This window comes from Sylvia atricapilla, chromosome 8 (genome assembly GCF_009819655.1).
Source record: "Sylvia atricapilla isolate bSylAtr1 chromosome 8, bSylAtr1.pri, whole genome shotgun sequence".
Lineage (NCBI taxonomy): Eukaryota > Metazoa > Chordata > Aves > Passeriformes > Sylviidae > Sylvia > Sylvia atricapilla.
In genome coordinates, this window is record NC_089147.1 from 15,962,254 (window position 1) to 15,976,709 (window position 14,456).

The following is a 14,456-nucleotide window of genomic DNA, read 5'->3' on the forward strand; positions in this document are numbered from 1 at the left end:
TCTCACCTCTACACATCAACAACTTAGCATGAAAAAAAAAAAAAAAAAAGGAAAGTCTGACATGACAGATGGAGCTGTCTGAAATAATTCCACATGCACCCTCCCCTTTTCTGCTTACAAAACATCTTTCATAACATGAAGCTTAATGGTTAAAAGCAGTCTTTCAACTGACTGAGCTACACTTGAGTAAACACAAAAGACAATAACAGCATTTAGCTCTAGTAATTTTCAACGTGATGTGTCAAAGAATTAAATAAACTATAAATTACAATAAAAGGCTAGGCTGCCAACTGCATACCATTCCTGTCAGTTTATGTGCATCAAGATACCAAAACCTGAAGCATTTTTATTAATGACATAATGAACACAATATGAATTGAATACCTATGTGGACATCAAGTGCTGCTGAGGACTTATCTGTGGTGGGGTCACTAATGAGAAGAGCTTTAATGCCATTTGCCAGTTCCAGTCCACGATATTCTCGTTTATCCTCAGGTGATTTGATAATTTCATTTGTTATTCTCTTAATAGCTGGATTGTTCATTTTGTTGTTTGTCTCCTTCAGAAACCTTAAAGAAAACAGAAGAAATTTCTTATTATTTTCACTTAAGCCTTGCTAATACTTTAATATTAGGTTAGACAATACAGGGCAATACCAAGAGCTAGAAGTTCTATCAGGTGCAAAATTCACTGAACTTGCCTAAAATTCAGATCCTGAAAGATACTGCTGCTAAAACAAAAAAGAAACATTGAAGACCAAGAAACATAGTAAAGATGCAGATCACTTAATCAAATGCTTGAAGTATCACATTAACTGCAGTTTAAGCAACCCAAACTTAATAAACGTCATCCTCTTATTCAATTATGATAAAAATTAAATAAAACAAGCATATGCTGTTATCTCAAGTATACTTTCAAACTTCAGGAAAGTATTTCATGTATCTGAATTGTTGATTATATTACGAGTGTTGTAACTCTGATAGTCAAATAAACAAAATTTTACTAACAGACTAAAATGTGCAGTTCAATGCTTTTTAGAAGGAAACATATAAACTAGTAAAACATTGTTTTCTCACTATGAAATACTTTAAAAAACAAAAGTGCAGTCAAATGTAATCACTAAACAGCAGCTGAAATATGAATTTAAATTTAAATGCGTACACCCTCACTTACACTGGTCATTTATCCACTATTTTACCCTGTGCTCAGGCTAATCCTGCTTGGAATATCTATGGGCCTTCTTCCACCAAAAAAAATGCAGATACCATTAAAATATGAAGATTACTCCAAGTACCACAACATCTCTTTCTCTTCATCAACAGCACTAATACAAACCATGCTAACAATTAAAAAGTGCCTCCATGTTCAAAGTTCAGAGTTTTAAGAAATACTCTACTAAATTTAAGCTACTGTGTAAAATTTTTGAAGTAGGAATAGATACTTTTCATATATGAAAACCAGTAACTAAACTGTTCTTAATTGTTTTTCACTTGCACATTAGTTGGACTGACAAATCTAACTATGTGGGAGAACAAGGACGTCCCTTAAGCTCCTGATTCCATATCTGCTAATGAACACCTTGGTTTTCAGCTAGAACATTCTCTCAGTAAGATATTAGTTGCTTGTCAGAAGACACATATATACTATAAACTACTCGAGTTGTGGTTTTTTTTTTTACATGTTATACAATTTCCTTGTCATCTGATATCTCCTTGTTATTTCTACACCACATCACTAAGCCACAGAACTTTACTGTTTGTTCAGATGACTCATCTTTCCAATGTGATTCATCAAATTACACAGCTATGAAACCTTATGAGATTTCAATTGATGTCTTGTGAAGCTGTACACCTCCACTTCATTTTATTATGATTCCCTACTTCGGCCTCCTTCATAGCCTACTTCCAGCTTGGTTGTGAAATTCCAGTACAGGAAAAACCTACAATTTTCAAAAGGATGACATCAGTAATTAAGCCTTCAAACCAAAGACTGAAATTTGTATCTCCACCTTCACTGGTATTTCAATGGGCATTGTGAATACAACATTCTCTAATTTCAAATGGGTTTGCATGATTACCTATGATTGTTTTGCTGTAAAGTGAATCACAGTACCAGACAACTCAAATAAAAGCAAGGGCTGATCAACTATGCAATACTCCTGGAAGGCAAATACGTCAAAAGGACAAGACCAACACCTTCCTGCTTAAGTACTGATCTCCTGCTGATAGGTTATTACAATACAAAAGTGAGAAGAAAAAAATTCACTTTAGAGAGAACTTTTATATCATTATGTCTTCTTAAGAAGTAAACTGTAACACCCAATACTAAACATTCCTTCGTATGATTGTTTTCCTGTGCATCTTTTAATAAGTGCAATTGCTTTACAAAAATACCACATTCCATTCTTTCACACCAGAATCCTAAAACCCTATAAATCACTTTTTGACAACAGAACTGCTTTTAACCACAGACAAAAAAAAAAAAAAAAAAAAAAAAAAAAGAAAACCAGAAGTCTTGTACTTATTTTTTGAGAAGTAGCTTAATTTCTAAAGCCATGTTCAGAAGCTTTCCTCAAGTCCATGTGCTATAGCTACTTGCTGTACTGTCATTACCGCGAGCACTGGATGCTGCTGGTCAGTAGTGAAACAATTCTTCCACAAAGAAGGTGCTATATTTACTGCAGAGCTAAGAGCCTAACAAAAACATTAAAAGAAATATTGCCATACTGCTTTCAGAAAACAGAAGCAACAGAGAAAGATGCGATAAAGCCAAAATAGGAGGAACAATAAGAAGCATTACTGTGGCAGTGGAAATTCTTCCACTGGCTCAAAAATTACAGGTGGAAAGATGACAAAGGTAGAAAGAAAAAAAGAATAGGGATGTCTGAACTGAGAACAGCATCTCTACTCAATGAATAGGAAATATTCTTCCTCCTCATCAAAACTGCTTCACTTGTACAAGAAAAGTATCAGTTAAAAGCAAGAGTGAATTTTCAATTACAGCACTTCTAGTGAAATTATATTCTACTCTTTGAGGTTTCATTTTTGTAATCATTTCTAGGCAGGCAGTCCCTTGGAACCAGCAAGGCTCTCTGGGGATGCCAGGTTTCACCTGCAAACAGAGTATTACAGAGTGGGATTAAGTGATATATGATTCTGCTTCACTATTTTAATCTCTCCAAGTTATTTTAGTGAAGTTACTTTAATTAAAAATTAGCCTGTGTAGTCAAATCTAAGTCCAGTGTTTGAACAATTAAACTACCATATTTGAAAACCAATTAACAGAAACTCCTGAGGGTTGCTTCAATGCAAGAATGTGACTAGCTAATAAAAATATGACCCCCAAGGCACAAACTCTGAAGTGCTTCTCAAGATTTTTTTGTCATGATAGTATGCACATACCGAAATCAAGTGCTAGCACACAGGTCCGCTCCAGATGAAAAGCAAGCTACCATCTCAGCATGTTTTGATGCTTGCTTTCTATCAGTTGCCTTAAAGCTCACGTCTCTTCGAAGTTTTTATGCCAACTAACTGCTTACCATTTACCAGAGTGAAGTGAAACCTACACAGAGTGAGAACCTCCCTTCTGTCCAGCAAGGAGTTACCATTGGTAACATGTTCTCTGTGTTGTTTACTAATCCATCTTGGGCTACATGAAGATTTCTCCAGATGCCAACGTGTGGAGTGAAAGAAGTACTGTGTGCTTTGGCAGGAGGCCCAGTGCTGCAGAACTACCAGCCAGAGCTTTCTCACCTCTTACAGGGATGACAGCACCAAACTGAGCACTCTGGAGGAGCCTATGAACTTCTTCAGTTGCAAGCCCGTGGCTTTGCAACAACCAAGTAAATCTGCATTCTTGCACAGCCCTGCACTGCTCCTCTTTGTCTCTTGCACCTACTTCTGACCACGACAACAGTAGAATTATCTACCAGTAAGAATCTACCTACTCTCTTAACATTTCTAATCACCTGTATATTACAATAAAATTGGAGGGGGGCGTTTAAGACTTAACTGTGGGCAGGAAAGTTAAATCAGTTCAGGTGAACACTACCAAAAGGGATTCTTCAGGAGACTATCCATACTCTTTCAGGTTACACATTCATCAATCATTCTTTTGGACACTTAGAGATTAAAATACCTCATGATTCAACATCCATAAAGCATCAATCTTGTGTGAATTTGCTTGTCATGAAGCAAGAGAATGTATGAGATCCCAGCACATTCCTGATGCTGATCTAAATAATTCTGATTGCATGCAGAGGCAGACAGACTGCATAAGATAAACTGCGCAAAATGTTAGCATGTTTTATCACTTTTAAACTCATCAGGAATTCAGCATACTACTTCATACACAAAAGATCCAACTACAAAGCCTCACAATGATTTAATCAGTGCTCTCAAGTTATTAAGAACAACTAATCATGCCAAATCAGGCAAGTTGGAAGATGATGAATATTTATGAGGTTTTGTTCTGAACAGTTCATTTTGAAGAAATTCTAAAGTCTCGCTACAATTAAAGCATTTTCAGAACCTCAGTGTGCAGCTTTTTGCCAAGTCTGTAATTGACTTAGAAAATTCCCTCCTAACGATGGTGGCCGGGGCAGATGCCTGCCATGCTCTTGTTTCCCAGAGTCCAGCTTCTGCAGCTTCTAGTTCACAGCAGTAAAACTTGGTCTGCCACAGGCTGCCCTGCCAACGTGACAGCAGAAGACCTGGTGTGCAACACCGGTGTACAGGAATTACCAGTAGCATTAATGAGACCTTACCACGTGTGACCTTGGCAAAAACAAGGGCCCTGGTATTTTCACATGTGAGATCAGGCCCCAGCTGAGTAACTAGCCTGAGAAGAACAGCGATGTGCTGGCAAAATGAGATGGAATATACAATCAAGACACCATAAACCTAATTTACTGCCCTAAATCTACAGTCCTACTACTCCACAGTTTCCAACGCACTGGGTAAAAAAGTCAAACGAAAAGGAAGGACCTTACACGATCTGATGTTACACAGACCAATGAAGGATAGTAAGTTTTTTTTAATCTCTAAATAAGTTGAGCTTACTTTTCCTATGTCCTCAAAAATTGCCCCAAACAATTCATCCAAACACAACCTCCAAGGTAAACAAGCTCTAACTGCATTCACCAAAACCAAAACAAATTCCCTAACAATTCTCTGCTTCAATATTTTACAAAATTCCAAAACTGTTTTGAAGCCTTTGGTTATTTGGAAGACCTGGGGAAGGGGGAAACCAGAAAATTATCTGGTTTTAATATTTAGATGTCATTAAAATATAGTACCATTAAAATTTTCACCGATTTCTGGTATAGTAATTTGGCTTACAGCAGTATTTTCAAATAGCATGTTAAGAACATGACTGATCAGACTAGTTTCTGTGCTACGTGACCAACAGCTTCAAAGCATATTTTACACATTTTCTTAAGAAATGTACTCATTAATTCAATTAATTGCTTTATTCACTGAATACTTGCAGACCAATGGCTCTCATCCTCTCTTCCTCCCCCCTGACATTTTTCTTCCATCACCCTACAGTTGCTGGGCTTGCTTCACAACCCCAGGGCTGTGGTGGTGTCCCTGCACACACAACGGCAAATGTTACACTGGATGCTACAGGAGAGACCTCTGTGCTTTATCCTGAGTTTTGATGGGTATTTCATAAGTTTTATGTGCAAGTAGCACATCAGATTGCCCAAAACTCTTTGTAGAGCCAACTCACTTAATGCTTTATGCTACCATCTGTCTTATACCCTCAAAAAGAAAAACTTGTGAGATTTGAATTAAAAAAAAACAAACCCAAGAAACAAGATGAGACTAAAACTTTAGTTATACTGCATAACAACAAGAAATTCACAGAAAGATGAGAGAACTGGCAAGAAAATCTGATCTAGCAACAAAAACAGAGAGAACTTTAAAATTCTGAATCATTAAAAGTACTGTAATCCCACATTAAAAGCAACTGTTTATCTAACACTAGAGCTTTGACATGCGCAACAAACCCATAACAATGAGCAGTTGACAAGAGTCAGCCAACAAAGGAAGTCCTGGCTGTTCACCTATTCTGGAGTTTAGTTTTTACAATTTTGGACAATTCAGTTCTGGTTCTACTGTTAAAATTAAAAATAAACTCTCGGCTCTACAGCGTTCTTTTCCATATCAATTGTTCAGGCATGCTATAGTTCTGACTCATTCTAAAAAACAAGATGCAGAAGGCAACTTTTCAGTAGAAAGCTGTAGTAAAGCCACTTTCAAAGAGGATCCATCAAAACTCACCTTATTACATACATACAGTGCTATCTAATAAGAATATTCTAGCAACATATGGGCATTATAAAAGCTGAAAGCAAAGATACTCACTGACAGATCACACATATACAAATACACAACCAGACAAAAAACTGATTAAAGCAATTTCTCTAGACTTTTATTACAAACTTTTTGCTTTCTATGCTATTAAAAGACCAAAGTTACTAGCACACACCAAACACACCAAAGTTACTAGCACAACAGCATTTAATACAATAAAATAATTATATCAAAAATATCAACCCCAGATGCCATTTCTCGAATAGTCTGACTGCATTTTTAGTAAATTACTTCTACAATAACCAGCAATGACCCCTATAGCCAGGAACCTAATACCTTCCAGTACTATGAAACACCAGACGTAATGAACTTCTTGCCCCTTCCCTCTTTCTTCTGGATCTAACGGGGGAGGGGAGTGCTTCTGTATTCATGTGCAAAATAAGTTACATACTTGACACTTCAACCAATTCTCAAAGGCACCGTTTCATCCAAGAGATTAAACCACAGCCTTACACTGAAGACAGAAAGGAGAAAGCGAGCAAAAAAAGCAGGCAAACATAGAATTCCCAATCAGAATAGACAATTTTAATGCTGTACATCAGATGAAAAGCAGGTAAGTTGTAACTGAGAAATTATCTTGCTACTTGACATAGAGATGAAGGTTAAAAACGTTATGAAAAGAAAAAATTCAAGCATGAACAAAATACAGAGATGGAAAGAGAGAACATATAAATGAAAAAAGATTCTTAAATTTTCACATCTTTAAAAAATTATCACGTCTGCTCTCATTTCATTACCATTTATGTAAATCCTAATTCACAATTAAAATCAAATGGATGATTAAATCATGGTTGTAGGCAGTATGAAAACACAACAGGCCTACTCACATACGTTAAGTCCAAATACTGCATATATTCACATGCATAAAGAGGAGTAACCTAGCAGGAGAAACTACAGCCTGAGAAAAGTATTGGTTCCGAACATACATTGTGGATTACCTTTACAATTCTGAAGCATAAATAGCAATAATGATCAGTAACAGCGCATCCGAATTTTGATACACGAGCGCCGACAGTATGAGTCATCATAACTCACTTTTTTTCCCGGGAAAGATGCTACTTTTGACGTCTCTAAGTTGTGCAGTACTAAAAATAGGTTTGGCTACTAAGGTAACAGATACAGTGTTAATGAAAGAAAGAAAACAACTTAGCCTTTGTCCCTTACCCCACCTCCCTTCCCGGACAAACTTTGCCGAGTTGTTACGCAGTTTAAATTGCCTCTCAAAGTGAGCTCTGCTAAACCTCCCGCCCGCTCCTCCCTTGATCGAAGTTAGTTGCGCTCTCTCCAATGGAGCTGGTGACACTGGTAACACAAACACGCAATAACTAACCCCGCACAATGCCAGTGCCAGATAACTCGGCAGAAACTGAAGAGGCCACTCCCACCAAGTCTGGGTAACCGACAGCAGTCCCTTTTCAAAGATTTTAAACTTTTTTCTTTTTTTTTTTTTTCATTATCATACCTTAAGAAGGCATGGCAAGTTAAGTAACACGACAATTCACGGAGGTTTTTGAGAGGGAAGGAGAAGAATAAAGCAAGCCCCCGGGCAACGAAAGCCACACGGCTGATGACCAAGCCTGCTTTGTCAAAGGAGGTGCAGCTGCAAACACCGGAGCACGTCAGCCCGGACTCTCCCGGGCGGGAGAGCAGGACTCGAGGCAGGACACAAGGCAGGACACAAGGCAGGACACAAGGCAGGACTCAAGGCAGGACTCAAGGCAGGACTCAAGGCAGGACTCAAGGCAGGACTCAAGGCAGGACTCAGGCCTTCTCGGCAGACACGGCCCCGCCACCCCCATCTCGCCCACCGCCTCCCCGGAAGGCTCCGGCGCCAGCCCCGCTCCGCGGCCCGAGCTCCCCCGCTCCCCGCCGCGCTCGGGGCAGGGCGGGCATTCCCCTGGACTCACAAGGTGCCCCCGCCCGGCCCCGCCGCCGCCTCTTACACAACCCCGCGGGGGCCCTCCGGCCTCACGGCCCCGGGTCACACGGCCCCGAGACCCGCGGCCCTGCCCCGGCCCCGCCGCACTCGCGCCGTACCCGAGAGAGCTGCGCCGCCGGCCCTGAGGAAAAGAGCGCGAGGCCGGGGCGGCCCAGGGGCTCGTCCAGCCCGGCAGAGCCCGGCTCAGCACAGGGAACAGCCGCTGCCGCATATCCCTGGCGGCCCCGCCGCCAGCACCGGCCTTTCCCCGCCGCCGCCCGGCCCGGCTGCGCTCGCCTCAGCACGCGCCGCTCCCCGGCGCCATGTTCTCCGCCCGCCTCCCCCCGCCGCCCGGCCAATCCCTCCCGGCGCCCGCGGGGTCCCGTCCGCCCTCCGCGCCCGGGCCTGGCGGGACCCGTACCTGGGGGTGCCGGGAGCTGCCGCCTCTGCCGCCGGGAGGGCCGGGGCTGCGGCTACGGCTGCGGCTGGGGAGGGGGCCGGGGGCCTCTGGGAGGAGGCGGAGGCGGTGGAGGGGGTGGGTGGCTGGGCGGGGAGCCGGGGCGACACTCGCCGCGGCGGGGGGGCCGCGCCCGGCGGAGGCGGCCGGGGCTGCGGCGCGAAGGGCGGCGGGGCGGCCCCGGGCTGCACCCGCGGAGGGACCGCGTCGTGGCCCGCCCGCTTCCTGGTGGCCGCGCTCCGCGTCCCCGGCGGCGTTTGCCAAGACAAAAGGTAATTAGACCCCTCGTAATTTGAGCACGGTGGGTGCAGTGCCGTCCTGGGAGGCAGAGATTTCGGGTGTCAAAATCCTCCGTCCCCCAGGGAGAGGTCACTCTGCGGCAGCTCTCCGTCCTTCGGGCGCTCCCCTTTACCGCCCGCTGCCGCCGCTCACCTGCCGCGGAGCTCTGCGGCCCCGCCGCCCCGGACCACCGCGCTCGCCTCGCAGGATGCGTTCACCAGCTGTAAATGCTGGTTAAGGTTGAACTTCTGCTTAAAAACCGTAGATTTGGGGTTCTAGGGAGATTTTTTTTTCCCTTGGTAGATTTTCTTATGGGAAAGTCGTGTGGATGTAGCTGGTTGATTTAATTCCTTTCTAGGAAAAAGCAAACTCCCAAATTTAAAAAGAAAAAAAAAAAAAAAAAAAAAAAAAAAAAAAAAAAAAAAACCAAACCACACAACAACAACAGAAACCAAATCAAACACAAAGAACCCCCACTAAACTAAAAAAACCCCACAAAAACCAATCAAGTCACCCCCCCCCCAAAAAAAAAAAAAAAAGCCCAAAAAACCTCCACTGTTTGAAGGTCTGATAGTACACTTTCTTCATGTGTATTTATTTTTCTGTGTCTTATCTTTCAGAGTTAGGAAGGGGAAAAAGGTGAGACAAAAACAGTGTGCTACATTTAATGCCTGATTTTAGCTTCCTGAGTGCTTGCCTTTTGTAAATGATGGGATATCTCACAGGTGGAAATTCACAGAACCCTTCTGTCATAAAAAGGTAGAAAGACGTTGTAAGATGAGTTACCTAATGTTATTTCTGTACTCAAAGATGGAATTGAAGAGGTATCAGAAGTAACTTTAAATTTTAGTCAGCTTTGGTTAAAATTACTGTTAAGGTGTGGCAACATACTGCTTCATATGGTCAGCAGAATCAACAGAGAATCAAGAAAATCTGTCAGGGAATTTGGGTAGATGTTTGTCTGCTTGTTTCCAGGGAGGTCTGTGCTGCTATAGAGATGCTCTTACCCCTACCTGAGCTCTCAGTTTAAAACATTTGTGCCTACATCAAGTACACCCACACTTCTGGCCTCAGTTTAGACATGGAACTCAAGTTAACTCATCCTGGTTGGAGCAAGGCATTTGGTAGTTTTCACCTCAATCAACTGTTTGGATTTAGAAATGTGTGGGTGCCTAATTTTAACACAGTATGTTAACTCCTGTGAAAATGTCCTCATGGGATTCTAGTTTGAGGCAGTCTGGGTTTTTTCCAGTTCCTAGTGCATGTAAAAGTGAAGACCAAGCTGGACAGAAAGAGGACAGGATAAATGGTGAGCTGTTAAATCTGAATTCCACCCTGCCGCTATTGCCGGTGCGTCAGAGAGGCTCATCCCATGGTGTCTGACAGAAGGACTGCTGAGTTTAGTGCCCCTTCACAATCTGTCTCCTCCCCTTCAGGAGCAGCTGGGGGATTAAGAGGTTGTGAATTGGAGTCGTTCTGTTAAATTGAATGTACAGTAGAAATACTTCTGCCTTTGGTGTTAATACAGTTGTCATGTAGGGGTGAATGCTATGGAATTATACTGTTTCAGGCAATTTACTCTCTTCTTGGGTCCCAACACTGAGTTTGTTAGCCTGATGTAGTATATATTTAGCTAATGCTGGCTTGATCTATATTTAGCTGCTCTAATAAATCCTGCCTTTTCCTATAAATCTTGCTTAGTACATACAGGGGCAATCCTGGGGAAGCAGGGTAGACTGTGCCAGCAAGACTCTGGTGGTCTGCTAAAAAGAATCTAAAACAAGCACTTCCGTTTCTGTGGTGTGATGAAAGATCACACCTCCTCGTGCATCTAACATAGTTATTGCAGCAGAGGTATGCACTAGAGGTCACGCCTACTGTACTTTACACCTATTTTATCCATTGTAAGCTTATTTAGCGGCTGTTCAAAGTCACTGGTGTGTCCTGGTTTAACCCCAGCTGGCAAGTAAGGATCAGGCAGCTATTTCCTGCCCTCCGCCCATCCCGGTGTAATGGGGAGGAGAATCAAAAGTAGAACTTGACGGTTGAAACAAGAACAGTAACTGAAACAAAGTAAATTATAATAGTAATAGTAAATAGTTATAGTAATGATTATAAAAAGGTAAGTGATGCACAATACAAATGCTCACCACCTGCTAACCAATGCCAGACCCTGCCCCCAGGCCCAATCAGGCCCTTCTGGTTATATAAATCCCTGGTTTATATTCTGGGAATGACATTTTTCAGTGTGGAATATCTCTTTGGCCAGTTCAAGTCACCTGTCCTGGCTATGCTCCCTCCCAGCTTTTTTTTTCCCCTGCACCTCCTCACTGGCAGAGAATGAGATACAGGAAAGTCCTTGTTGCAGGATAAACACAACTTGGGAACAACCAAGATGTAAGTGTGTTACCAACATTATTCTTACGTTGAATCCACAACACAGCATTGTGCCAGCCACTGAGAAGAAATTAACTCTATTTCAACCAAAACCAGAACACACTGGTGTTTATTCAAATCAGGTTATGTTCTTATACTCTGGCCCCTCTCTATGTCCATTTATACTAGCCAAAATTACAGTCATACAGTGTTTTGGATATATTTTCCATGTTTTAAAGATCTTTTTGATAGGACACTCTCAGCAAAATAAAAAGGACTTGTGAAACTCCTTTCTCAGTCTGGTCCTGCAACTAAGATTTCTTCCCCATGAAACTTTAATTGCTCACAGACAATTGGCGCTTTTGGTCCTGCCCTCTTCATCTGCCCTAGTAGAAAAATAGGTGTTGCCTAAAAGACCAAATGAGCCTAAGTATAACTTAGAGTAAATTTGGAAATTATTCAAATACTCCCATAAAAAAACCTTGTGAAGTAGCAGCGTAGAGATCCCTCTTCAGGATATGTGACATAAATGTACAGTGAGGGAAAATGATCTTCAAATTAGGTAGGTTGAAAATAATTTAGAATAAAACAGTATTTTATCTTAGCCTGAAAGCTGAGAAACAAAAGTGTGAAACTCTTAAGTACTGTCTTGTTAGGCTTCTAATGGAAGTATGTCTTTTCCACATAGATAAAATTTTGGACTAAATTCAAATTGTAATTGTGTATAATAGACCTTTGTAGCAAACTGGCCTTGGGCTGGAAAAAAAAGGCATAACTTATGATTGTTATTTCCACTCCAAAATAAATAGTAGCAATTTCATGACAAGACATATATGAAAAAAGAATTGTCTATTGGCTGTTCCCGGTATAAAAATACTGGATGAATAAAATTAAATTAATAAAATAATTAAGTTAAAAGATTGTGAGGTGAAAGAGACTTCCTGTTGACTTCAGTCAGTGCTGTCAAGGCTGTGTGTTTCCAGTTCTCCTATTCATTGTTTCTTTTCTTGTTACCTGAAGGATGTCATCCAGCTGCACGTCTTAACTGAAAATAGGTAACTGTGTGGAAAATGACTTGCTTAACTCTGAGCTAATCACACAAATGCATACATGCCCCTATGTTACCACTATTTTTTTATTACAGTGACTGTAAAAAGATGTAAAAGTGCTATCATCTATGTTGGACAGTGATCTGGCACACATGCCTAAAAAAAAGAACTCTTTTATTCTGTGTATTTTCCTGGTTAGTTGAAATCAGTTCTGGTTTTAATCCTGTTATATGCATTGAGTCCTTAATTTTTAACAAGAAGGTAGTTATTTTATTGTATTTTCTCTTTTCTTTTGACAGTGACATAGCTATGTTTTTACCTTGACTGAAAGAGAGCCCTGTCCTCAGCTGAGAATATACCAGTACTCTGTGTGTGTATGTCCTTGTTGTTTACCCTACTGTATGTGGAGAACAGACTTTAGAATATTACTGGCCAACTGGTCAGGCTGTTCAAAGGCTAGAATTTGCATTATGTTTATCTGAGGTGCAGGTGATTTCCCCTTTCATGTGAATATAAAATTAATCAGCAATTTTTTTACTGTGTCACTGGTAGTATTAATTATTAAACTCTCCACATGCTCAATATAGTTGATACATCGTGTAGCATCTTGGCAATCAGGTGTTACTAAGCCTTGAAGAAGTCTCACCCAACCTTTTAATTTGTATTAATTATATCTCTCCATTATTATATCTTATATAACCTTTCTTTATTTGTAAGTAATCATGTACTGTGTAAACAACTTTACTACTTTTCAGGCCTCCATACCTACAATTCCCCAAGTGATCTGATACAGGCCTTAGGAAAACGATGTTTTGTCTGTGAATATCTTTGTAATTCAAAGACTTTTTGTTTGCAAGCCTTAGTTAAAAATTCTTGATTCATACTTGGGGATTGATACCATCTTCTGAAACTGTTACATTTGCTGTTGCGTGTATTATTATATAATTTAGTTTTCTGTAATGTTTTGTCTCTCTAAACAAAATAAAACATTTGTCACAGATCAAGTACCTGTCTTCTTAAAGGTCATTCTCCCAACGACTGTTAAGACTGTGGCCTAAATATTCTTGTTTCCTTTTTCTTACATTTATTTTTATTGCTTGTGAAATGCTGGCTCCCTGTTGCTCAGTTTGTGTTTATAGTGTATTACTATCATTAGGTTCTACCTAGTCTAAGAAAATGTACAGCCTATGCCATAAACTGACCTTGTAAAACAGACTTGCAGCCATTAAACTGTATGCTTTTTGAAGCTAACTCGATTACTAGAAATATGTTTTCCACTTACTACAGCTATAGCAAAGGTAGCTATTGGCCAAATTTAACTTTCAGTTAAATCAAATAAATTCTTACTGTTTCAATGCAGGTTTGAATGATTCCTTCTGTGTCTGTGAGGGGTGTTATATTTTGAGGAAAAATATGACTTTCATACTATGAAAGAACAAACAAGCAGAAGTTGGAAGAATTTTGTTATTCTGGTGCTGCCTTCTTTTGTGTGATCCATATGAAGGAGTATAGAGCAAAAGGTAAATATTTAGATTATTTGCATAACTGCATTTGACTTTTCAGTCTAGCAGTAGCTACTACACAATTGCCAGTACAAGTGACTTTTGCTGTTAGCATACACGGAATACAAGGAAGCAAATAATAAAAGTGGTCTCAGTATGTTTGCTATGGATTATATTTATTTTCCTGCTTGGTTAAATCTTTACTTAGCTGAAGCAAAATGTGTTATTGTGATTATTAGTGTTTATTGTTTGTTCTTTGTGCCTAATGTAAGATTGATTGGCTCTGACATTGTTCTATCTCTTCAGCTAAATGGTAGAGGAGCATAAAGGGATGTTGCTTCATGTCACTGTCAGGAAAATTACTGCAAGCCTTATGGGTTAGAATTCATGTGTTACTAACTTTAAAAACTCATGGAGGACAGAATTATAATAACATTCAAAGCAGCTAACTTTAGGGGGAGAAAGTGTATGGAGACCTTCAAAATTATAGATGGG

General features: G+C 40.5%; 1 protein-coding gene and 1 long non-coding RNA gene across 4 annotated transcripts in view; one reads left to right on the plus strand and one right to left on the minus strand.

Annotated features, from left to right (window-relative positions):
- Window positions 1-8,846, minus strand: part of IDE (insulin degrading enzyme) — a 53,760-nt gene extending 44,914 nt beyond the window's left edge. The window contains exons 1-2 of one of the 3 annotated variants that reach the window (XM_066323816.1): window positions 8,720-8,846; window positions 385-569 (exon numbers count right to left, since the gene is read on the minus strand). In XM_066323816.1, coding sequence (XP_066179913.1) covers window positions 385-544 — 160 coding nt within the window. In that variant the 5' untranslated portion in view covers window positions 545-569; window positions 8,720-8,846. Of the gene's footprint in view, window positions 1-384; window positions 570-8,417; window positions 8,621-8,719 lie in introns of those variants that run through there. The other 2 variants (XM_066323815.1, XM_066323814.1) reach the window with 2 other exon arrangements.
- Window positions 8,847-9,575: 729 nt separating this feature from the next.
- Window positions 9,576-13,457, plus strand: LOC136364157 (uncharacterized). The gene is made up of 2 exons (XR_010744109.1): window positions 9,576-9,793; window positions 10,287-13,457. It is a non-coding gene; the product is annotated as an uncharacterized lncRNA (long non-coding RNA).
- The last annotated feature ends 999 nt before the right edge of the window (window positions 13,458-14,456 follow it).